This window comes from Sylvia atricapilla, chromosome 9, assembly GCF_009819655.1.
Source record: "Sylvia atricapilla isolate bSylAtr1 chromosome 9, bSylAtr1.pri, whole genome shotgun sequence".
Taxonomy (NCBI): domain Eukaryota; kingdom Metazoa; phylum Chordata; class Aves; order Passeriformes; family Sylviidae; genus Sylvia; species Sylvia atricapilla.
The window spans coordinates 15063457-15088782 of record NC_089148.1 but is presented as its reverse complement, the minus strand read 5'-3'; the positions used below and the strand labels follow the sequence as shown (position 1 = coordinate 15088782).

Here is a 25326-nt window from a genome sequence, read left to right as displayed (position 1 = left end):
TAATAAGCAGTCTCAGTCCCAAGTAACAATTACAGGTTAGCAAGCTTCGATGCCTACACATTTCTGCTCACAGGAACATTCTGCCACTTGTCATCTTGAAAAGGCTGTGTCTCCTGTGGACAGCAGGTCAAGGGAGGTGATTCTGCCCCCCTGCTTTGTTCTTGTGAGACCCCACCTGGAGCACTGTGTCCAGCTCTGGGGGCCCAAACACAGGAATAACATGGACTTGCTGGAGCAGGTCTGAAGGAGGTCACAAAAATGCTCAGAGGGCTGGAGCACCTCTCTTGTGAAGAGAGGCTGAGAGAGTTAGGGTTGTTCAGCCTAGAGAAGTGAAGGCTCCAGGGAGACCTTACACAATTTCCTGTGCCTGAAGAGAGAATTTGGAGCAGGGCATTTCACAAGGGCCTATAGTGATAGGACAAGGGGAAATGGCTTTGAACTCAAAAGAGGGCAAGATTAGATTAGATGGAGGGAAGAAACTCTTCTCTACAAGGGTGATGAGGCACTGAAACACATTACCCAGAGAACTTAGGGATGCCTCATCCCTGGAAATCTTCCAGGCCAGGTTGGATGGGACTTGGAGCAACCTGGTCTAGTGGAAGGTGTCCCTGTCCAATGCAAGGGGGTGGAACAAGATCAGTCTTCAAGGTCTCTTCCAACTCAAACCAGTCTGTGATTCTGTGATAATAGAAAGTTGGTGTTTCTTGACAAAAGGATGGCAAGTGCAGCTGCCAAGCCACCAGAAAGGCCAGAAGTGCAATTTGTCTCAAAATTGTTACCTGATTGTCTGGTTTTTTGTAAGAGGCTGTGTATTGTGCTGCTGTTGCTATAATCCTCTTCGGGGGTTTGGTGTGTATATACCTGGAAATTCAAAATCTGAGCAGGTCACAGAAAAACACAGGAAAACCTGTGTTGGAGGGGTGTTTTGTCAGGCCATTCAGGGCTGCTGCCTGCCTGTAGCATGACAGCAAAGGAAACACGTATCAGGAGAAACAGAGCGAAATCAAGGTTTTATTTAGGCATGAGGGACCAAGTATGGTCCCTGAGGATGGCTTTCTCAGGTGGGTTGTGCTCACTTTCAAGGTTGCTCACTGGCACTTAGAGCTACAAAATGCATTCAGCACAGCAGAGTCTGAAAACAGCAGCCAGTCCCTGCCAAGGAGAGGTCAGTGTCGCTAGACAGGGTCTGTTAAGAACTCGGCCTTGTACACACAAAAGGCATTTGCTGCTAAAGCTGTTCTGTCAGGTCCCAGTCCTTGACACAAACGGTGGCGGATTATTGGCAACATCCGCTGGCTACGGCAGCACTTTTCCACGTTTCTAGATGACGGGACTGTGCTGGCCAAGCGCCCTGGCGTGGTCCGGGCCTGGTGCTGGTCCAGTCTCAGTCTGTGTTCGCTGCCAAACGTTTGCAAAGTATCAAATTCTACTCTGTCTTTGTTTACACACGGAAACTGTAGGAGTATAATTAGCGGGGTTCGTGTGCTCGGTTGGCAGACGCCTGTTGTGTGTCACCGCTCTGCGCCCGAAACTCACCCGCTCTCTGCAGCGCGTATCCGGGGTGAGCGTCCGCCTCGCGCTGAGCGCCCGCTGGGCCGGGATTCGTTTCACGCGGCGACACTCCCCGGTGCCCGGAGGCGGGGAGCGGGCGGGACACAGGAGGGATTCGGGGAGGACCCGAGTGGGACGGGGCGGTACCGGGACGGTATCGGGGAGGTATGGGGACCGTGCCCCACCGTGACTGCGCGGCCTCAAGGTGCCCCGGCGCGGCCTCCCCCCGTCAACCGCCCCCTAGCGACCGCCTGGTCCCGCCCGCGCGCCTGCCTAGCAACCGCCCCGCGCCCAGCCTCCTGATTCGCTCACCCGCCCCGGCCTGCCGTCGAATTTCTATTGGCTACGAAGCGGGCAGTGGGCAGCGATTGGCTGCGGCGGCGGAGGGAAGAGGCGGGGCGGCCGGGCGGGGCTCGGGCGGAGCGGAACGGCCGCGGTGGCGTCGGCGATCCGCAGGACTCTTTGGTCGCGTGGTGCGGAGGGATACGTCGGTCGGGCGTTGGTACGAGGATCGGGCGAGGGCGGCGGAGGAGCGGGACGTGCTGCCGACGTGAGCGCGGCGGGCGGGGACTCGGGTTTCGTCGCGCCGGCCGGGCCGAGCCGGGCCGAGGGGGAGGGTGGGGGGGTGAGTCGGCGGCGTTCGCCGTGAGAGGGAGAGCGAGCCGCAGGGTCCTGACGGGCACACGTCCTCCACCAATGAGGAGGCAGAGCCCATGCGGACCCCGCGGCGATTGGCCGGCGGGCGGGGGGGGCGGGGCGGGCGCGGTGTCCCGCCCCCCGCAAGGACACCCCCGCTTTCTCCGCGCAGGGCCGGCCCGGCATCATGGCCTCGGAGCTGGAGAGCCTCAACCCCGGGCAGCGCATCATGACCTTCCGCCCCACCATGGAGGAGTTCCGCGACTTCAGCCGCTACATCGCCTACGTGGAGTCGCAGGGCGCCCACCGCGCCGGGCTGGCCAAGGTGCGACACTCCCTCTCCCCCCGGGTGGAGGCCGGGCCGCGCACCGGCCGCCTCCGCCCTTTGTTTACGCCGCGGCGCCGGTGGGGCGGGCGCGCTCCGGCCGGGGCTCGGCCCGAGTTCCCCGAGTTTGACGCTGTCCCCGCCGCTCCCGGCCCGTGTGTCCCCGCAGATCGTGCCGCCTAAGGAGTGGAAGCCTCGGCAGTGCTACGATGACATCGATGAGCTCGTCATCCCCGCGCCCATCCAGCAGGTGGTGACGGGGCAGTCCGGGCTCTTCACGCAGTACAACATCCAGAAGAAGGCCATGACGGTCCGCGAGTTCCGCAGGATCGCCAACAGTGACAAGTATGGCTGTCCCGGGCACGTAGAGTTATGGAATGGTTTGGGTTGGAAGGGGCATTAAGGATTATCTGATTCCCCACCCTGGCAGGGGCAGGGGCTCTTTCCTCAAGAACAGGTTGCTGAGAGCCCCATTCGAGCAGGCTTTGAGCACTCCTAGGGGTGGAGCATCCACAGCTTCTCAGAAGGGGTCAGGTCCTCGGTGTATTCTGGAGTCAGCTGTGTGAACGTCATCCCCTGGGCATATGAAGTTGCTTGTACAGCAGGCTGTGTGCATGGGGACCTTTGCCACCTGTGCAACAAGATGATGTGTAATGGCAGCAGAACTTTGTTGTTTGTGCTGTGGGCTCCTGTCTGTCCGACTCCAGTAGTTAGACCATTGAAACACTTACTAAATAGTGGGGAAAGGAATGCTCATGACATAAAAAAGGAGATTAAGAAAAGATAACTTGAAAAGGAGTTGAAGCAAAATAGCCTTTGCAGTAACTAGGAATAGCATTGGAATTGCCAGGTACAGTCTGTCCATCAAAGCTTGTTTTAGCTTTCAAAAGCAGTACAGACCAGATATTTTAGAGTTCTGTTTAATAGAATGATTTTATGAAATTTACTATTTTACATTATATACATAGTTGTCTGAAATCTAAATATAAAGACACACAGTAAATAGGTGTTAAGGCTAAATTTGATTCCCCAGTGCTACATATAGTCCCGTATATAGTTAGCAGGGAATGGGCATCAAGAGTAGGTATTTTGCTGGTAAACAGAGTATGTTTGACCATGGTGAGTCTGAAGGTTTGTTAGTTTCTTAGTGGCAGAAAACTTTGGGTTTGTTTGGGTTTTTTTTTAAAAGTTGTTCTTTGTATCATTTCTGTTGCTTCTTGTTGCTTCTAAGTAGCTGCAGCTAGAAGGTGAAATTGTTCATGCACAAAGCAAAAATGAAAGTAAACTGAGAAACGGGGAAAGTAATTTTCTTCCTGATGCTTCCATTCCCAAGTGTCATAGAAACAGAGCCATAACTGCTTTCACTTCTCCTCTGGCTGGTAACACAGATTAGGTATTTTTATTGTAGCCTTCCGTTCTTTCAGTCAAGGAAAACATTGGTATAGACTTGTCAAATATTAAACTGCAAAGTCTTTAGTACCTTTCTTGGTTTTTCAGGTACTGCACACCTCGGTACACAGACTTTGAAGACCTTGAAAGAAAATACTGGAAGAACCTTACGTTCAATGCCCCCATCTATGGGGCTGATGTTAATGGCACACTCTATGACAAGGTAAGGAAACTGCTCTGGTCTTCAGGTAACAGTTCTCCTGGTATGTTGCATTTCATAAATACTAATGTAGCATTTGACTCTTACCTTTTGGAGAGAGTTAATGATAGTCGTAGCGTACTTTCAGCTTGTGGAGTAGGCAGCTGATGGAGGTAGCATTCTAAGGGACCTTTGCTAGCACTTCAGTGTAATGCAGTTCAGTTTAGGAAAGCAAAAACCACTATTGCCCAAGCATTGCTTTGTCCTGAAAGGCTTGTGAGGGTTGGAAGTGTTGATCAGTGGATACATGCTGCTTTGGTATCCACTGGTGTATGTACTTTTGTGGGAAAATACTCTGTAGCCATTAGGTTGTAGGATGATAACTGTCAAAAGACAATTTGCATTTTGCTTGCTTGTCTCCTAAATTACCATGATTTATTCTTTTAGAAGATGTTTGGAATGAAAAGTGGTTTTGTTCAAGAGGTTTCAGACATCAGCTCAAACTCAGTCAACATCAGCTATTGTTCTCTGCTCTGTTAAGTCTGTAGCTTCGTGATTATTTCTCCTTTGTAATCATTATGTTGACTGGTAATGTTTTTTTCCCTCTTTAAAGGCCAGTAAGTAATCACTGTGCAGGCTACCATGCAGAACTTTGGGTTTAGGTGAACTAGCTCACACCTTGAGCTGTGTAATTCTGTGATGTGCTGTTTCACAAGTGTCTGTTAAGCTTTTGCAAACTGTCATCTCAGCTGTGTGGTTTTGTACTTTGTAATCCTTGTTTGACATGAGGCTTGTGTTTTTCAGCATGTAGATGCATGGAATATTGGCAGATTGAACACAATCCTGGATGTTGTGGAGAATGAAAGTGGCATAACCATTGAAGGAGTGAATACTCCTTACCTGTATTTTGGCATGTGGAAAACTTCCTTTGCATGGCACACAGAGGACATGGATCTCTACAGTATTAATTATTTGCATTTTGGGGAGCCCAAATCATGGTAAGATTTTCTAAAGAATCTTCCAGATGTAGAAAAGCAGTACCATAAAATATTGGAGTCAAAGTCATAAAGCTAAGAGTTTACTAAAATAATTACCAGTTCTCTAGTCTTGCACTGCAGGTCTATCTGATGATGAGAACACTAGAAATCTGTAAGGACCTGCAGAGTCCTCAGTAGAACTTGCATGGTTACCTTCGAGAAGGGTCTGATTGCGGTCCTGATGTAGAGAGTTCTTCTGAATTACAGTATGATGGGTGCTCTCTGCTGTGGTAGGCCAAAACTTGGCAAATGTGCTTATCATTTCCTGAGGCTCTGAAATGACCATACAGAGGTATGGTCACAGAGGCGCTGGAGGAACGGGCAGTTTTTGACAGACTTTGCAGTTTATCGTGTACCTAAACATCAGGCTAGTGGATGTCACTGAGTGGTTTGTCCAGTGTCTGAGCTTTCTTGATTCTTTTTAGGGGAGACTCCTGAATTTCTCTGTAGCATGGGTTGCATTTTAGGAGTGAATCATGCCCTTCTGTTCACAAATTAATTTCTCAAGCAACTTCAACAATTGTTTCCATGGAACTTTAGTTGGAAACTAGCATTTTTGGCTGACTTTTATTACAACTTTGAAGAAAAAAATAATAGCTAGCACAATGTGACCCATGAACAACCTCATGCAGTGGCAGTAGCAGGGAAACATGAAACAGGATAGTTCAGTCTGTTGAACTTTTTGCCCATTACTTCTTCTACAGTAGTACTTGGAAGACGTGAGCTTTGCTGGTATCTTTGATTAATTTAGCAAGGAATCTATTCAGAATATAGCACTGTGTTCCAGAGTGAAAGCAAACTTAGTGAGTTGATTTATTTATTGTAATCATACCAGCCAGGAGCTTTGTGGCACCCATAAAAAGGTGTGTACAGGGAGAGACATATCCATAAAAGGCACTTCATGAATTGTGCCTGTGTTAAGGATGTCTGACTTAGTCCCATCTTTGTCTGAGCAGCTGAAAGAGCTGATTCCATTTTCAATCTTGCCCTGTGTTCCTTCTTGCACTGAGTATACTCAGATTACACACTCAGCTGTGAACTGAGACAGTTCAGGAAGTGCTCTTCCCTTTCTCGTTGTAATTCATATTTTGCTAATTATGTACATCAGACTTTTTACTTCCTTGATTGCTTGAGCGAAAGTTTTTGAAAGAAACGGTCAGCTTTTGGGTGTTGATTTTTCTTGGGGTAGAAAGGTGAAAGTCCTCAATGAAGATTTTTAGCTTTATATCAAACTTTGAAAAAGACAAGTGTAGAGAGAGAGAATTTTTTTTAAGTAATTCACATCTTGATTACTGTTTATGATTTCCAGTTAAACTTTGAGATTTTGTTGTTGTCACTTGAGCTTACCAGACTTGTTCTTACAACTGCAGGTACTCCATCCCTCCAGAGCACGGGAAACGGCTGGAGAGACTTGCAAAAGGTAACCAGGCAGTTCATGTCCTGCCTTTTTCTAAAGATGGCGTGGAGAGCTGCAGTAGGTTTCAGCTTTCTTAGAGAGCACAGGTTGGCGTGACTGAACTGATAATTTGCCTTTTAGAATATAGATTACATTAGTTCTGAATTTTTGCTTATAGGATACACACAAGAGAAGTTGTCATGTTACAAATAATGAACTTGTGGTCTGTCTAACCTTTAATGAGAAAATCCTTAGCTATTATTAAAACTGGAAGATTATGGCCAAGGGAGTATCCTTCTGTTTGGGGTCTTTATTATGTTCTTTCAAACCAGCACCTGGCAGTTAAAAGATGAATCTTAGGGAGTTACCATTCTTCTTCAACATGCAAACTAGTACACTTCAAATAAGGTGGTTCATGCTTGTAGGCAGAAAGTGTCTTAGGCAGTAATTTTTCATAAAACTGCTGAAAAAATAAATTTAGTTTGGGCACAATGGTAACATCTCTCCTTGTCTTTATTTTAAACAGGTTTTTTCCCAGGAAGTGCCCAAAGCTGTGAAGCATTTCTCCGTCACAAGATGACTCTCATCTCTCCATCAATTCTGAAGAAATATGGAATTCCATTTGATAAGGTGTAGAAAAATAATCGTGGTTATACCAGCTTGATCAAGAGGTTCCTGCAGCCTTGTCTTGTTTCTGACAGCAGCCAGTAGCAGATGCTTAGAGAGGAAAACAGAAACAGGCAGGGTATAAGGCAGTCCTTCCTATTGTACTTCCATTTATCTGGCAACTGGGGCCTGAAAGAGTTTGAAACTGAAAAATGTGTCAAGGGCTCCTAAAAACAAAGGCTTTGTTTTCTGTGACTTTTTAATTTATTTTTTAACTTAAAACTAAATATTATTTCTTGTGTTAGATTCACTTCATTGTTTAGATGTGTATTCAACGAAGTGAGATTTTTCTTTTTTTGTTGCAAATTGTCCCTGCTAATTTTGTTTGTTGCAATCTGCTTCCCCACTGAAAAATAGGTGTTGTCGCCTGTCAATTTTTAATTACATTGTAGACTTTTTTACTTTCTCAGGTAATGACCTGCCATTCCCCATGCCACACAGAGATACTAAAGATCTAGTCTTTGAGTTCTTATTCAGTGATAACTGTATCAGCTGCCTGGGCAGCTGAAGGGTTTTATTATCACAAGCCTTTACAATGGGCGAATGTTGAAGAGCAAGCAATGGAGCACTGACTGAGAGTTGTACTCTAATGTTAACAGCAAAAGAAAACAGCAATAAATTTTCAAGTTCTGTATGGATAGAAATTTATTCGAACTTAGATAACTGTTCAGACAAACCTGTAGATGATACAGATATGTATCTTTATGAACTTCATATAGCATGTAGCTTGTAGACAGAGTATGTAGCTTGTAGACAGAGTATTTCGTATGTATAACCATTTCTGTGCTAAATTGATCAGTTGTGTTGTGTTTTAGTAAAAAATCTGTTGAGTGTGACTTTTCAGTAAACAGATATTTAGCCTAAGTAGCAAAACAGTGAAGGTCAGTAGCAAGTCTGTCCATTGCAGTAGGGAGCTTCAGCCACCATCTGAGTCGGATTTTTGGGTGTGCTGCTGACAGAAGTACAGGAGCTCCTTTAAATCGTATTCACCAAGTACCTTCTTAAACTCTGAATAACACAGTGATGTCTCAATTGTCTTCTAGGTGACACAGGAGGCTGGAGAGTTCATGATAACCTTTCCTTATAGCTATCATGCTGGCTTTAACCATGGCTTTAACTGTGCTGAGTCTACCAACTTTGCTACTCTTCGGTGGATTGAGTACGGGAAGCAGTCGGTGCTGGTGAGTGGTCCATTGCCGTCATTAAGCCCCCACTGTTAGCTTTAGGAGAATGGTTTCAAGCCTTTTTAAGGTGTGATGTTTGCTTTCTCGTGAGGTAGCAACATGCAGGCAAAGTCCTGCATCATGCTTTGTGTCAACCATGGATAGCATGCGACATGTTTTGTAGCTTTAACTTTTTTGTGCAGCTCAAGCTAGGCTTCAAAGAAAAGCATAGAACTGGTTGTATTTCTAGAGGTGAAAGAATATGCTTGGTGGGCAGAGTTCATCAGTATTGTCCTCCAGTGTTTTAACCATTATTTATTGACTGTTTAGCCTGGAATACAACTTTGGTAACTTATATAACTTACCAAAATAAGTACCTTGGCTGAACCTTTAAACTGAATAGTGTTCTATCCCTGTAAAGGTGCCTTACAAACAAGGGTTATGTTTTCAGAAGCTACATTGAAGTGAATGCTTTGAAGCACTAGCTGTAACAATGTCTGAGTGAGGGGAGCCTCTACTGCTCTGATTAGGCCCAGAGTTTGTATGGCTCTGATTTCTTCATTGTAGCCTCTGGTTTTGTGGCCTGTTTCTGTATGAGCTCATTTGAAACACTCAGCTTCTACCAGCAACTCTGTAAAAATACTGATGAGCTTTCTTTCCTAGTTGTTGTGATAACATCTGGTTTTCTGCTTCATACTTTGCTAACTTTTTTGCCATTTTTCACAACCTAATATACACCCTTTTGATTTCCTGGGGAAGAGTCTTGATAGTTGTGAGGCTCAATTACATGTGAGTGCGGGATTTTCTTCCTTAACTCCTGAAAACAAAATGCTAGAGAAATGCAGAGTAGAATGCAGAGTTGAGTTTTTGGCCTTACTTTAATATTTTCTGTGACACAGTGCTCATGTCGGAAGGACATGGTGAAGATCTCCATGGATGTGTTTGTGAGGAAGTACCAGCCAGATCGTTACAAGCTGTGGAAGGCTGGGAAGGACGTGACTGTCATTGACCATGCTCTTCCAACCCCAGAGGCAGCAGAGTTCCTTAAAGGGGATCTCATGCAAAAAGTCAAGAATGGGAAACACTGTGCTGAGGAGATGGAAACAGAAGAGACTTGTAAAGAGGATGTGGATGGGGATGAGACAAAAAGGTACTGCTTTATATAGTCCTGTGCTTTCCTATTGGATTCTTAGAATTTGAACCCAGTTGCAATTAAATGTTTGCCATTTTGATAGAACAGTGAGAGTTAGCAATAATCTTTTTTCCTGGGAACAGGATTTACTCTTAATATTTTTGCTATTTAAGTCCACATTAATAGATGTGGCGAGCAGGAAGCACACCAGCTTGGAAGGTAGTTCTTCATCTTGGGACAGACCTCCAAAACATGGATTGGCAGTGCGTATTCTGCACTGACAGGCCAGAAGAAAAAGGGATTGCACTGAGATCGTGGGACAGTACTTGCTAGCAAATTCTAGTACAATCAGTGCTGCAAGCTGTGGCATTGGTGTGGAGCTCCTGTTTGCTGAACTTCAGCAGGCTAATTATCTTATATTTTGCATTTAAATCTTTCAGTCAGTGCCAGCTGCTGTTCCTAAAGCTGTCTTTGGTGGTGGGGTTTTTTTGTTGTTGTTGTTGTTGTTGGTTTGATTTGTTTGGAGGGGATTTTTTTGTTTAAGGTAAAGAATGCCTGGCTAGAGCATAGCTGCCTTAATACACGATCAACATGCTGAGAAGTCGTCTCTAGGGATTACTGACTTTTCTTCTGTAAAGGCAAAGAAAACACTTCAGAATAATTTGGAAACTATTTGGCTTTCCAGAGGCTGTCTCATAAAACACTGATCCAAACCAGGCTGTATTTTATGCGTTCACACAGAAATTTAACACATTTACATGTTTGCTAACCTGACATAGGGATTTGTCTTCTGCAGCATCCCCAAGCACCGCATAGGAACGAAAAGGCACAGGGTCTGCCTGGAAGTGCCTCAGGAGGTGAGTGAGAGTGAGGCCTTCCCTAAGGAGGAGCTGAGCTCCACACAGTATGAAGAGGACATGGCAGAGCCTCGTGAGAGGCCTACGAGTGAATTTGTGCAGCAAGGTGAACAAAGGCTCAAACCTCCAGGTAACTGTGTGCCAGGCTTGTCTGGGGCACTCTTCAATATGATGCTAGTTAGTAAGATGCTTTTGTGTCCAAAAAAGCAGACACTGGTTTGTCAGAGCCATTGGCTAGTACCTCAGAAATTTGCTGTTATAAGACTTGAAATATTACCATTTTCCAATTTTTGATTTTTACTCTTTATTTTGCCTGCCTGCTTACAGAAATATGAGGTGCCTCAGTAGTTTAAGCTCCTTTGTATCTCTCTTGAGCAATATGACCTGTTGATAGGAATTGCTTAGTAAAACACATGCACACTTCCTGGTGCTGTGGGTCTGGTATGCTTTATAGGTGTGTTACTTATAATTTTGTAATAAGTAGGCTAGACAAAATTCATGTGGCTTGTAATGGATGAGTTATCCTTGCTATTAGGGGAGGAGCAAGGGACCTGTGAAACAACACAAGAGCAGGGAAAACATATGTGGTGCCTCCTCTTGTATTTTGTTTTCCAGCCCTTAGCAGCTTGTACTTAATAATCTTCTGTTGGTTTGTGGAGTTTTATTTTTTTCCTGTGAAGTCTTCCTGAATGTTTGCAAGCTCTTACCCACAGCAACATATGGGCAGGGGTTGGGCTGTTTTAACTACATACACCTTTGTATAAAGGATCATCTCTGTTTATTTTGAACTCACAGCTGGTTTTGGTTGATATACCCTAGTTCTTTTGATGGGAGAGGCAATGAGCAGATGCTTTTATTCTCTTTCTTACTAAGCCATCTGTGACTTCATAGGTGTTTGAATTAATCATCTACTCTTCATATAACATACTGTTGCTTTTTTGTGTGTAGTAGTTTGTTTTTCTATTTGGCTTTGTGCAAATAGTTGCACAAATGTTCTTTCTGCCCAGACTTCAGAAAAAGTCAGTATATCCCTTCTTCCAGATGGTGTGGGCTCAGCCAAATTTGAAGAGTTGAAAACGGTGAAGCTTGAGGAGGAAGAAGAACAAGAAGCAGCTGTACTGGATCTCTCCATTTCACATGCTTCAAATTCCACTTCAGTGTTGCCTGCTTCAAAGCAGAGTGCTACATCCAGTGTTCAGTCCAGCTCACCTGCCTATTCTTCAGACTCTGAATCGTCTGATCTGTTGGCCAAACGAACTCTTCCTGGGCCAGCCGGGGTGTTCACAGTCCACAGCTACGCGAAGGGGGATGCCAGCGGATCTGACAGCGAGCAGACGTCAGTGAGGAAAGCCAGTGCCACCTCCAGTGTCAGTGAGCACGATCTGACAGAGGTATGAATGGCCAAAACTGAAAGCTGGAGGGCTGTAATTCCGTGGTGGGAATTTGCTGTGACAAAACTTCCTATCTGTGCAGATGACAATTTCATCCCACTGGTCTTTGCATAGCAGGTTGCACCTCTGGGTTTTGTTAAACACACAAGTATTCAGATGAAGGCCTTGTATACTTAGCCCTTCAAGTAAGCAAGGAGATCACCTGTCTTGAGAACCACTCTAGACTGTTTAAGTGCTGTAATGGAAAGGGTAGCTTAATGTTTTGGACATGGTAGTGCTGCAGGATAATTGAGGTCCTTTTGTACTAAGAGACACCTATTTGTATCTAAAACAAATCTGGTTTGTTCCAGCCTTTGTTGCAAGCACATTCATGTGATGAGGGGGTTTTAACATAAAATTGTATACATGGATACAACTCTGGGTCCTTTTAAAAGAGGAGAATGGATGCAACAAAAATATTGGTTGGGAGAATGTAAATCTGAGTGTTTCAAAGCTGCCAATGAATGTTTTATTAAACAAGCTAAGGAAAGAGTTAGAATCCTATCTGGTAGTGTCTTTCCAATATTTTGTTTTCCTCTATAAATCTGTTTTTAGAGAATGGGAGGCCAGTAATGACTTCCTAAGAAGTCAAGAATTACACCAAAGGAACAGCAGATAGACCAATCTTGATAATTAAGCTGAAACTCAGAGAGTTGTTGTGGCTATTTAATCTAAAGATGTTTTGTTGCAGATACTGATGTCTCCATCACATATTCTGTACAGGGAAAAGGTGAAATTTTGAATGGATATGCATTGTTTTCCCCAGGGTGGTGTACTTTGAAACAAATTTTCCATTATGTGGTGACTGGGAATGCTAATTTCAATATTTCTTAGAAGTCTTGTATCCAACTCTGTGTAAGAGAACAGAGATAATAATTATTATGCTCTCTTCTGACTTCTTTTACGAAAAGAAGGTATTTAAACATATGTAAGATGCATTTAATCCAAGACTTACTTTTGCTTTTAAAAGAATAACAGAGTTTAAAAAGGAGTAGGTTCTTATTTAGAGGGAGACTTCCTGTACTGTTAAAATCATTACCTTTACTGCCCTGCTTGTCAGGTTAGTAGTAATTTTGTCAGTGTGTCACTTGTTTTTTTATGAGGCTGAGGGAAGAGGAAATAGCTGTTGTTGCAATCTTCTTCATCCAGTCTGTCTGGTAAGACATCAAGGCAAGTAATAAGCAGAAAGGGTGAAAGTGTCCTTGATTTAAAATAACCCTTTTAGTTCAAGATGTCTATGAGCTCTGTATTTTTTTGAGTTGATTTTATTATTTTTTTAACGTTTAAATTTGGAATATTTTAAATGATACACAAACTGAGGCTTCTCCAGAATTTGTGAGACTTCTTACCATGGCACTTTTAAGTTGAACCATCCAACTTGTCTTTCTTTGTTTCTGTCTTTTACCTGATTCTTTAAGGAAACAGATTTGCATGAAAAGCTACACTGGGACCTATGAAAAGTGTCCATTCTACTGACTCAACAGAGCTAGTACAGCTCTGTCCAGTTTTTCATAATAAAAGTGCTCTGAGCACTTTGAAAAAGAGTGTAGAGCTCAAGTTACTTTGTAGGAAATAAAACTGTGGAAGCATGTAGAAATTTTGAAGAAGTTTCTCTAAGTTTAAAGTAAATTCCTTCCAGAGTGATGTCAAAAGGGCATGTGCTAACAGACAGCTGAATTGCTTCTTCTGGTCCAGGTGGGGAAGGAGGACATAAGTTCCATGAAGGAGAGTAAGAAGTCCAAGGGTCGTCGCCAGCCATTGAGCAAACTCCCACGTCATCACCCGCTGCTGGTGAAAGACTGCATCAGTGATGATGGTAAGTAAAGCCTTATGCTCTTGGGGAAATGGAAGAGAGGTTCTCAGCTTCTGTGGGCTGTATGGGATATTCTAGTAACTGGCAATAAACAGGAGTCAGTAAGTGACAGCTCTGCCTCCTAGACAAGGTGCATATCTCATTGCATCATTAAACTTTTCTCTCAGATGGTGTCATCTTTCTTTCCTGTACTTGTCTTTGGAAAGGAAAATTAAACCAGTACCAGGGACTGTTGCCTAACTGCATCTGCCTTAGAATATTCCACTCACTGATGTAAATATTCATGATGAAAAAAAAAACCAAAAAACCCTAAGGCCAAATTCTTTGGCTGATGGCTTTAGTTTTGATGTAGATGTAATTTGAAGCTGGATCTCTTCTCACACTCAGCCTATTTTGTTGCTTGATTAGTCAAAGCCTCTTAGAAAGGAGACTGAGTTACTGGCTTCCATCACCCTTCTGTCAGTTTGCTTTCTGGCAGTCTTTCTTTTATCTCCATTTGTAGCTTCTTGCCTTATTTAGTTTCATTTACAAGAAGAACATCTATAAAAGGCCACATACTCACTGAGTGAACGCTCTCTTATCACAGAGGCATCAGAGCAGCTAACTCCTGAAGAAGAGGCTGAGGAGACAGAAGCATGGGCCAAGCCATTGAGCCAGCTGTGGCAGAATCGGCCGCCAAACTTTGAGGCTGAAAAAGAATACAATCGCACCATGGCCCAGCAGCCCCCATACTGTGCTGTTTGTATGCTCTTCCAGGCATATCAGGTACGAAACCAAGGCTCTTCATGCTATCACAGAGGTAACACAGTAGGTGCTGCTGTGGTACATAGTTTTAAATATGTGGGTTTGCATATTGCCAGTTAACAAATCGATATCAATGTTGCAGTCTTCCCCAGGAGTTGTTTCAGGAGAGCACAACTGGGTGAACATCCTCACACCTGTGATGGGGTCCTGTGAGTTCCCAGGGGCTCACTCGGCTGTTCAGCAGAAGCTTTTGTGTTTTGTGGCTTTTGCTCAAACCACAGAATGGAGTTTAAATGTTGCTGGAGCTGACTATAAAATCTCATTTTTCCTTTCTAGACTGCCTCCTTCGCTTCTAAAATGTTTTTAAGAAAACATGTGAGGTCCTCTCATAGTACATGGTCTTTGAGGAGCTGGCAAGGAAAAAAAAAACCCTTTTACTTAAAAGAATGTAGTGTTATAGTTGTAGATGGTGTAGATTGAAAGCTGTTTTGTCTTGGAATGTATCCGTGACAGTAGCATGGGACAGGTTGCAGAAGTCCTTTTTCGTGTTGAATTGATGTGCAGGCAGGAGTCCCTCACTGAATTTTTTATATATCTACGATAAATAGTTTTAAAGTAGCTTGAATAGTTGTCTGCATGTTTGACCTGCAACTTTGAGATAGTTTGACCCTTCCTATACACTAAGTATATTTGATTCATTTGTGATGACTGTATAGTTGAGGTGGCTATAGAGGTCTATATGTTGAGGTGGCACTAGAAACATGCTCACCACAGTTTTGGAAATAAAGACTTAACATTTTTGTTGAAGATTTATATTTCATGTAGTTCCTAATTTTAATGAAAACCACAGACCATAGTTTCTGCTCAATCTTGCTATTTCTGTCTGAGAGTAAATTCTTAGGAATGGAAAATCTACTTAGGAACTGCATGGTACATGAGGATTTCACTAGTGCTGAAAGGTATAAAGTTAACAATTTGAGGACAGTTGAAGTTCTCTTAAGGTCTTTTTTGTAAGTTGCTGTTGAGCAGAAAACTCTTAGCTGCAGGTTTTCAAATGTCTGTCTACACCAGGCAGTGGAGCAGAAACTCTGTCAAGATTTTAGCTGTGTTTAGAATCTTTGTTCCAGCTTCAGAAAGTCTATAGAAAGTCTGGCAACTCACTTCAGTTGCCTGTTCAAATAAAAAATTGGCACAAAATGCCAGACAAATATGCACTTTTCCTTTGAGAAAAGAGTATTTGCTGCTTGGGGGAAAAAAAAGTTATTTTCTTCAGTTTTGTTAGAGATTTCCCTCAGTCATTTTGCCTTTTTCTTGACATGCAATTTAAGTTTAAATCAGTAAGTTTTATGGAATCAGACTAAACAAGACTTGTTGAAAATGTGTCCATTTCCTTCCAGCTGTGAGCATTACCTGGACTTTTTTCCCCTAGCTTTGGAAGCTCTGTAGGAGGGATAGTGCAGATTCATTCTACTACTGCAATTTGTGCTAACAGTAATTTTGAAAAATTAGGCAAGCTACTTTTGTGATAGCCTACGAGGTACAAAAGATGGTTTAAACATTTTTTCAAAACTAGATTAATTTCTGTTTAGCTGTTCACAGGAGTAGCTTGAATGGAAATACATGTCAGTAAACTTCGTACATCTTAGCTGTTTGATTTGATGTTGGTTTAGAAGAATAAATTAGCCGAAAAAGATTAGCCGAAAGTCTCCTGAGCTTTATATGGGAAATTGCATTTTTAGTCCATTTATTTTCCAGGAACAAATTAGTTTTAAAGCCCATTAGACTTGTTCTGAACTACCCTGGGAAAAATAATAGGGATTGTAGTAGGTGTCTATTTGTGTGTTGGTAGTCCTTCCATACTGAGGTAAGATAAGTGTACACTGATGGATAGCAGTGTTGTGATATTCTGTATTACAGAGGGAATATACAGAAGAGGTGTTGCCTGTAGAGCATGAGGTGGGCTTGGCGATTCCACCTCTTCACTCAGAAGAGATGCAGTTTGATGTGTATCTTGTTGCTCATTAAAGGGATGCAATTCAGACTTTCAATTTAGTATTTGAATAGAAAGTAATTTCATCCTGAAGGCACAGCAGCTGAGGATTTTATAAATAGTAATAAATAGTTATAAACATAACTATATTTTCACCTAGCCTACCTATGATCTTTCAATACCTTAATTTTGTCTTTAAACTGGATATATGTATGAAATAATGTGTGAGTAAAGATGATGTGATACCATTTTACTTGTAAAATTTACATTCTTTCTCCATCCCCAACAGGCAGAATGTGAAGGCAGCAGTCAAAACTCTGGAGTAACTCCAGCTGCTGCAGATGGGAAGATCCGAACTAAACCCCTGATTCCTGAAATGTGCTTTACTGCAACTGGCTGCAGCACAGACCTTAATCTTTCAACTCCCTACCTGGAGGAAGATGGAACCAGTGTACTCATCACCTGCAAGAACTGCCATGTCTGTGTTCATGCAAGTGAGTGCACCCAGGTGTTACCCTAAGCTCCGGTGTTCTCTGTACTTTGGAGGCCTCTGCCAGTTGATCTCATGTACAAATGGATCAAGTTCAGCCCTTACCAGAGAAGTGTATACTTGGGTGCTGGCCTGTGGGATAGGCAATTGGCTGCATGAGTGGGTTCAAATACACAGCATGAACCTGAGGCTCGTTGATTTTAATTCCTGGTTTACTTCTGGACCCAAGGGAAATGGGTTTGAGTTCAGGTAAATCCTTAACGGAGATGTGTCTGTTCTAGGTTGTTACGGTGTATCCCCTGACAAGGCAACTGAAGACTGGATGTGCTCCCGGTGTACAGAAAATGCCTTGGAAGAGGTAAAGTTTTTCACAGATGGAGTCTGGTACATCTGGCAACTTGGCTACAAAGTTAATTCACATAGTGTTGTGGGTGTTGGGTTTCTTAATTATCCTGTGAAAAGATCACAATTTAGAGAAGATTTAGGAGCAAATCTCTTGTGTTTTGGTACTTTTAAACCATAATGATATCCTTTTAACTGCTGAGCTCATTTGAGTCAGAGGGAAGATGTTCTACATGAATGTGGGAATAGCTCCACTGTCTGTCTGAATTTATGGTAGCTACAATTTCTAAGCCAGAAAATAACTTGTGTTAATAAGTAGGCAGGTATGCACACGTGAAGAAAGCAAGAGGAATGGGATTCCCTCAAACAGCTATATAGACTCTAGGTCAGTAGAACAGTCAGCCATTCCATTAATATTTCTTCATGTTTGTTCCAGATCCATTTACACATTCCCAAAGGATATAGAGTATTGCAGGTGTAAAAGGAACCCATAACAAACAAGTTGACCCTTCAGTGGTAGATTCTGCTTGCTTTCAACAGACTTGGAGTCTATATTTGTAGCCATAAGGGCAGCAACTTTTGAGAGCTGAGGAGCTGATCTGTACAAGGTAGTTAGCTCTCTTCTGACAGCAAAATAATTTTCTTCTTCTGGATGTGCATATTGAGGTAGAAGTTCTGTAGCAAGTGTGGTGCACTAGCTAACGCTTTCTTCTCTATCCAGGACTGCTGTTTGTGTTCATTACGAGGAGGAGCACTGCAGAGAGCCAATGATGACAAGTGAGTGTTCCAGATTTTTTTCATTTTAAGGAGAGGCTCAGTTCCTAAGTATCTGAGGGTAAGCTGGTAAACTGCATTTGGTGTAACAGAGTCACCAGCAACGCCCTTCACACTTGGTGTTCTGTTCTCATGCAGCAGTTCTTACCTCTTCAGGTAATGCCTGGTTCTCATTCTGTTCGTAGCAGCTGTTAATGGCTCTGCATTTGATAGTGCAGAGCTGCAATATGCAGAGGTATAACCTACCACATAAAAATAAGGATGAACTGATGAACTAACATCTCTCATTACCTTCTCTATGGAGGATTTTGATTTTCTGTCTTATTTGTGGTTACAGTAATGACAAAGGGCAACCATAATTTTAAGTAGCACAACATTGGAATTCAAGGTACCTCTACAGCAAAATGTGCATACAACTGCCTGCCCTGTGTCCTTTGGGTGTGGTGGATCATTTAAATTTACTTGGTGCAAAATAGCAGTGGGACAGACTTGTGGCACCATGAAATAACTGAAACTTGGCCAGGCAGCCTTTTATCATGTGGGAGTCACTTAATTGCTTTCCCGTTAAGCCTGTTAGTAGCAGATTTTAAGTATGAAGGAATCTTGGGTTTGTCCTACGTGTGACAAGATTACACTGATCATTCTCAGAGGTTATTTATTGCGGTGTGTATGGCAAACTTGAACAGAACAGTATTTATTTAAACTCCAATGCATCCTCTCTTGGCCTAATGCATATTAATTTCTTTTTTCACTCTTCTGTCCTGACAGGTGGGTTCATGTGATGTGTGCTGTGGCTGTACTGGAGGCAAAATTTGTGAACATCGCAGAGCGGAGTCCTGTAGATGTTGGCAAAATTCCCCTGCAACGTTTCAGACTGGTAAGGGTCACCTGTGCTGTATCAGGTGCTGTCTCTAGTCCATTGAGAATCTGAGGGTTTTTGCTTATCCCATCAAGCCCAAGTCATCTTAGTTCAGTCTCCAGACTGAACTGTATCATCTGCTCAGCTCTGTATATGAAAGATGGCAGTTGTCTCTATTGCCTTTTTTTAAATCTTTCCTTGTCCTAGTATGTGTTTATTTACATTAAGAGCCAGGAAGGTGGTACTCTTTTCAGTATGTGGTAGATAAGATTTATACATGGTGTAATGGTGGTAATTTTTTGTACTTGTTTTTCTCCTCCAATTCTACTTACATAGCTGACTGCTTTCAACCACTGAGATGTTTCAGGATATGTGAGGCATTCCTATAATGGGTGAAGGTCTTCAGCAGGAAAGCAACTGTACTTAACTGTTTTAACAGCTCAGTGTTGAGGGGGAAATTACTCTGCTTTGCATATGCATTGGAGATAACATTCTTTTCCTACAACTGCCTGCCAGGCCCAGTTGAGTCACTGGTAGTAGTGACAGAATTTTAACTGTTACCTCTGTGGTCATTTCCCATTATTCTAATCTTGTTGCTTGTATTCATGTGACATTTTAGTCAAGTGCTGACAGGCTCTATTGAGTTGGAGCATTGCAAGCTGATCTAATCTAAGATCTGTTGCTGGCATCCTTGGGTTGCATGCTTTGTGCATGTTGAGCTGGTAGATATTTAATTTACATTTTTCATCCTGTTGCATTACTTTACTTTTATGAACTATTGTCTTGTCATAGGCTAAAACTGGTAGCTGCTTGCTTCTGTTTAATCAGAAAGCAGCAGTGTTTACAAAGAGGCTAAATGGCACAGTTATTGTATAAGCTGTTTGCTAGCTCTTGGTGTGGAGTAAAACCTAGTACCAACCAATAACCTCTAGTTTTCTGTCCACAGAAATGCATCTTCTGCAAGAAAAGGAGAAAGAGAATTGCAGGTTGCTGTGTGCAGTGCTCACATGGTCGGTGTCCCACGTCCTTTCATGTCAGCTGTGCCCAAGCAGCAGGAGTCATGATGCAGCCTGATGACTGGCCATTTGTTGTCTTCATTACCTGCTTCAGGCATAAGACTCCATCTCAGGCAGAGGTGTGTAGGTGTGTTATTCCCAAGAGTTGAACTGCAGTGTGTTGGAGGCAGTGAAAAGTTTTTAGATCGTGTGATTATTTTGAAAATTCATTGAAAACTTTGCTATCTCACAGTATGTAATGTAATCTAGTAGTGTTGGTTTTGGATTCTGATCTCAGCTTTGCTGCTACTCTGATCTTAGTCAGGTCCTTAATTGTACTTTAGTTTGCAGACCAGAAGGACTGAAAGCATCACATCACTCCTGTGGTTGTTGTAATGGAGAACAGTAGTGAGATTTATGCTGTGATACTTAATATGCAGGAGTTAGTGCCAGTACTCCAGCAGTCTGCAAGAGCGGTCACAGAATTTCACATTTAAGTGATTGATTAGTTTCTAAAGTTCCATGCAGCCGTTTTAACCAAAACCGTAACAATCTATAAGAACATGTTTTGTGTAAAGGCCTTCCATTGCTCTGAAGAATGAGAACCTAATTTACTAAGTAAATTAAGGACAGTAGCATGTAACAGATTAGACTTTAGGCATTTAAAATTCCTGAGGCAGAACTTCTCTAAAAATGTTGTTGATGAATGCTTAAGTAGAGTAACTCACCTGAATTAAAATACTTGCTTTGTTGTCTGACAGCACTGGAGCCATGGTCTTCAACACATTTGTTAGTGAGTTATTGTATAAAAAGTGATTTTTCTCTTCTCAGCGAGCTAAGGCTGCACTCCAGGATCTGTCCCCTGGACAGATCGTCATCAGCAAGCACAAGAATGGTCGCTTCTATCAATGTGAAGTGGTCAGCCTCGCAAAGGAGACTTTCTACGAGGTGAACTTTGATGATGGCTCCTTCAGTGACAACCTGTACCCAGAGGACATTGTGGTATGTTGTGCAGTGGGGCTGTGGTTTAGGCATGTGATCTGAGGCAGTTCTTGCTGCTGTAGAGCAGACACATGAGGGGATCTGGTAATTGTTCCCTGGGTCCTGTAGTTGCCGAGCTGTGCTGCAGGATGGCCTTAGGGATGTTACCTGAGAGTGACTTAGCTGAGGCCATATAGGGACAGGTATGACAGGGAGCACAGCTAAGCTCTGGCTGCTTAGCAGTGGTAGGTCTGAAGGAAAACTTGCTGATACTTGCATGCCATCACCTCATCAAATACTTTGAAGTTACCATTGTTGCGATTTAATGCAGATGACATAAATGGATGTCTCTCAGAATAGTTCTCCATCCATAAAATCGAGAATTGTTGGGGTAGTGTGCAGTGTGACCCCACCCCTTGGTGGTTTGCTGAATCTTCACATAAGGAAGCTGCTTACCTTTCTTGTCTCTCCCATCTTCCTTCTTCATTCTAGAGTCGAGACTGTCTTCAGTTAGGTCCTCCTGCTGAAGGGGAAGTTGTGCAGGTGAGATGGACAGACGGACAAGTTTATGGAGCCAAGTTTGTCGCATCACACGCTATCCAGATGTACCAGGTACAAAATTCCTGTCTGAAAATTCATCATTCAGAACAAGCCAATCATGTTAACAGGGTTGCTATAGGGGAATCATGCTTAAACACTCCAGGGTAAGTTACTCTCACTGTGTTAGCAGTGATAGATGTTGGCAACAGCTGCTGGAAGTGATTGCTTGCAGCTGTATGTACATCTGGCTACCTACTTGAAAGTGTCCACTTCTGAAAATTGCTGGTCTGCAATTTTTCATCAGACTCTGTTTCTGTAGTTTGAACTACTTAAAATAAGTTTATTTTGCTTTTCTCTAGTGAGATTGCACCACGCCTTTCATGCTTCCAAGGGGATGAATATTCAGGCTTTATGCGAGTGAACAGCCAGATTGTCTTGTCAGGTGTTAAAAGAATATCCCAAAACCTGCTGGGCTGTTACTGTCATTGTCATAAGATTATTGAAGTTTTGATTCAAGTCTGTTGCAGTGTGAATAGCTGCATATGTATCTTAAAAATTTCAAGTGGTAGAAGATTATTTCAGGAGAGATCTCTGTGGGGAGAAGGCAAAGAAGGCAACTTCTCAGTAGCTGTGGCAGGGTTCTAACTTGTGAGACTTCTGACAGAACAACTTCTGGTTCTCTTCTAGGTGGAATTTGAAGATGGTTCACAGCTGATGGTGAAAAGGGATGATGTATATACTCTTGAAGAGGAGCTTCCTAAGAGAGTGAAGTCAAGGCTGGTAGGTAAACAGGGTGCAAATTCTACTAAAGAAGCTTTTTTTTATTTGTGTTTGAACAGCAACCTGAACATGTGGCAGCAGCAAAATACTATCTGGTGCTCTCCTTAATCATTGCAAAGCTCAGTAGTTGGTAAGGCTACAAAAACAAAGTTCTGTCCAGCTCTGGAGAGAATTCCTCCTCCTGCAGGGATGTGAGTTTGTATCATAGAGTTACAGATTGGGAGAGCATGCTAATGCCTTTTCATACTTGTATTCATAAGTTCCATTGTCTACTTCCATTGCAAAGAATGGCCAAGTTCCCTTACTCTTTGTTCTGAGGAGCCCGTAGTAGGGTTGCTTCAAAAGAGCTGGCTATTTCTTGAGACTGTAAAATAATTCAGGTGGGAATGGACCTCTGCAGGTCACCAGACACCTGTTTCAAACTGGGGTAATTTTCAGAAAGGGTTACTCTGGGATGTCTCCAATTAAGTTTTGGTTATCAGTAACGGTGGAGATCCCATACCCTGTTCTGTTGCTTTACACTTCCCACTACAAAAGTTGTAGTTAGAAACAGCACACTGGAGTGTCTTGCTTTACAGCAGAAGCATGCACACCCTGATGCAGATCTGTTGGCAGGCACACAAGATGTTAGAGGCTTAATAAAGGATGTATTATGGCTGAATTCTGTGACCAGGTGTTTAAACAGGCCTGCTCCATAAAGCAGAAATTGTACTAGACTGTTTGGAAATTAGAACAGCTGACTCTGTTTATTACTCTGAGAAAGTGATTGTGAATTTAAATTAAATACTCAGTTACATTTGAAACTTGAGATTCTTCAGATCTCTAATTACAGTTCACTTAAATGCATCCTCAGACTTGTAAATCCAGTTTCTTAAATATTTTTCTTTTTGTGTTTGGTCAGTTTTTGAAGAAAGCTGAATGTTCCCATCTGTCTTGGCTTGGTTCTTACATGCAATAGGAGGATGTGGAGGCAGGGATTTCATCTGTCCTCTAGTGACTAATTCTGTCTTTTTCTCGTAGTCAATAGCTTCAGATATGCGCTTCACAGAGATCTTTGAAGAGAAGGAGGTCAGTCAAGAGAGGAAGAGACAAAGAGTGATCAATTCACGCTACCGTGAAGATTATATTGAACCTGCCTTGTACCGGGCCATCATGGAGTAAACGCTGCCTGTGGCAGAGGAAAAAGATGCCCACCTCCCCCAAGGATTTAAACGTTCCAGTACAACAGGCCATATTTGGATGCTTTGAATCCAGGGTTTCTTCTGGGGTTTTTGTTCTTTTATATTTTAAGGGAGCTAAAAAGCTGATGCTCTGCAGTAGCTGTAAGGCAGCTGTTGGATAGTGAAAGAGATCTCATTTGCTGAAGCTGATGCCTGCAGACTGCTGGTCTGAAGTTGGGTCCTTACCAAATAAGCCAGCTTGGGGATGTTGCTTTCATCTTGTTGAGCAGTCTTGCTTTTTCTTTAGAGACGATTTTTACAGGTGGCAAACTCTTTGGGGAGTTGTTGCCAGGAATCCTGGCAGCTGCAGGATAGTGTGGTCTATTGTTTTAATTGAATAATGTTCCTGAATTTAGGAGTCTCCCTGGTGACCACACCTGGGCTTGAGCAGGCAGTATTACTGGTGCTGGAAATGGAACCTCTTTTATATTTATATCCATTTTTTTTGTCGCAAGCAGCTTCAGTCTCTTGTTTCTCAGCACCTCCTTTCTGAGGTTGAGCTGTAGGCTGTTGAAGTCTGAACAGACAGGAGGTGCTTATGTGAACAGGTGAAATGTGAAATTGAATCCTGTAGGACAAATTATTTAACCTTCCATTTAATATTTTTGTTCTGATAGTGCTTTTGACTTACCTAATCATAAGTTTAATTGTTAATAGTATGTGCCTCAGAACCAGTGAAATCTCTCTGGAGCCTTGTGAAGTGCAGCCTTCTAACAAGAATAGGTGTTCAGCTCCCAATAGACGTTCAGCTCCCAAAGAGTTTCTTTTTAGTTTCTCTAAGGCAATATGACTAAAGGGACAGTCCTAACTCTCCCTTCTTGAAATCCAAGCATCACAGTGTTGGGGATGACAGGGCAGCGGTATCTGAAGCAGTGCTGTTCTGGGGCAGCACTGTCTATCGTGTGTCCGCAGGCTTTTGCTTACAGCAGCTAATACTGGGTCTGAGACGGATGAAGTATGCACTGAGCTGTATGTTATTACTGAAAGGCTGTGCAATGCTCTTGTAAAGCAGGAGTGCTGCCGTGTTGCTGTCAGGCAAAGGTAACCGTAGCATTTTTATAGAGTATTAGAACACATCTCAGTTGTGGTGGAAAGAGTTTGCTACCCCAGCCATAGGAAGCTGGGTTGAGCTGGGTAGTAGGTGTACCTGGAAGATGTGCCAACTCGCTCCTAATAACTTAAGCATTAACACACCACAGTCGGAGCAGTGTAAGTACATGTTCCTTTCCCGTTCTGTAGGAAAGGCATTTTGGGCTGTGGAGCAGACTGGCCACCTTCTTTTTGCATGGAATGATGGCATGAATTTTCCTACTGGAGAAAATCCTGATTGTGTGTTCTCCAGAAACTGTTCAAGGGGAGAATTTTCTAGTAAAATAGACCTAATGCATCCCTGCTTCTATAGGGACATGGCAATGTGTCTGCAAAGTCTGGATTTGTAACTTTTTTCCTTTTGTTACATAGGAACGCTATAAACCAAACCCTTCTGAAACCCCGGTGCATCAATTTGTGATTAGCAATAAAATGTAGTATTGAGTAGTGATACAACTCTTGATCAGAAAAGAAATAAACTGCAACTTTTATACAGAAAATCTTTAGCCCTACATTTTTATAGGGTCAGGAGGATACATAGCAAAGATTTGCACAATCACTGTTTTGCATAGAGGTAATCTGTCCTGTTTTTGTGGTGGAAAACCTTGTTCATCAATATTGGAAGGCTTAAACAGATTCTGAAATGAGATAATGGCTTTATTTTGTGGGTTTTGTTTTGGCGCATTTTTTTCCCTTTTACCATGTCCAAAACTCCTGGTCTCAGGGTATTAAATGGTTTTCTGATGAATGGGATAGTTGGCTTGATAAAACCAGGATTGTTAATACCTGAGTCTGGTAGCTGCAGTTAATCTGGTCCAGGCAATAGGAACAAAATTGCTCTTTGACATCTGAGTTTGTATGTAAGCCTCTGAAGTGATGTGTGGTGAGTAAATGTGGAGAAGAGCAGGCAGGGCCTTAACAAACTTTC

The 25326-nt window shown here is 42.9% G+C and overlaps 1 protein-coding gene across 4 annotated transcripts; it reads left to right on the top strand.

Moving 5' to 3' along the window:
* The first annotated feature begins 1392 nt into the window (after positions 1–1392).
* Positions 1393–24898, top strand: KDM4A (lysine demethylase 4A). Of its 4 annotated transcripts, none has more exons than XM_066325023.1 (22): positions 1406–2053; positions 2360–2512; positions 2682–2857; positions 4010–4124; positions 4905–5098; positions 6508–6557; positions 7060–7163; positions 8243–8380; positions 9262–9512; positions 10291–10481; positions 11393–11742; positions 13477–13597; positions 14181–14359; positions 16618–16822; positions 17100–17176; positions 17882–17937; positions 18703–18811; positions 19740–19928; positions 20620–20790; positions 21262–21381; positions 21997–22089; positions 23110–24898. In XM_066325023.1, exons 2-22 carry the CDS (start codon positions 2375–2377, stop codon positions 23248–23250), a joined length of 3168 nt encoding a protein of 1055 aa, XP_066181120.1. In that variant the 5' UTR covers positions 1406–2053; positions 2360–2374; the 3' UTR covers positions 23251–24898. The 4 variants fall into 4 exon arrangements, 3 of the variants coding, with proteins under 3 accessions (XP_066181122.1, XP_066181120.1, XP_066181121.1); XM_066325024.1 differs by having other exon boundaries at positions 1406–2101; XM_066325025.1 differs by lacking the exons at positions 11393–11742; positions 13477–13597; positions 14181–14359; ... (7 more) ...; positions 21997–22089; positions 23110–24898 and having other exon boundaries at positions 1396–2053; positions 10274–10450.
* The last annotated feature ends 428 nt before the right edge of the window (positions 24899–25326 follow it).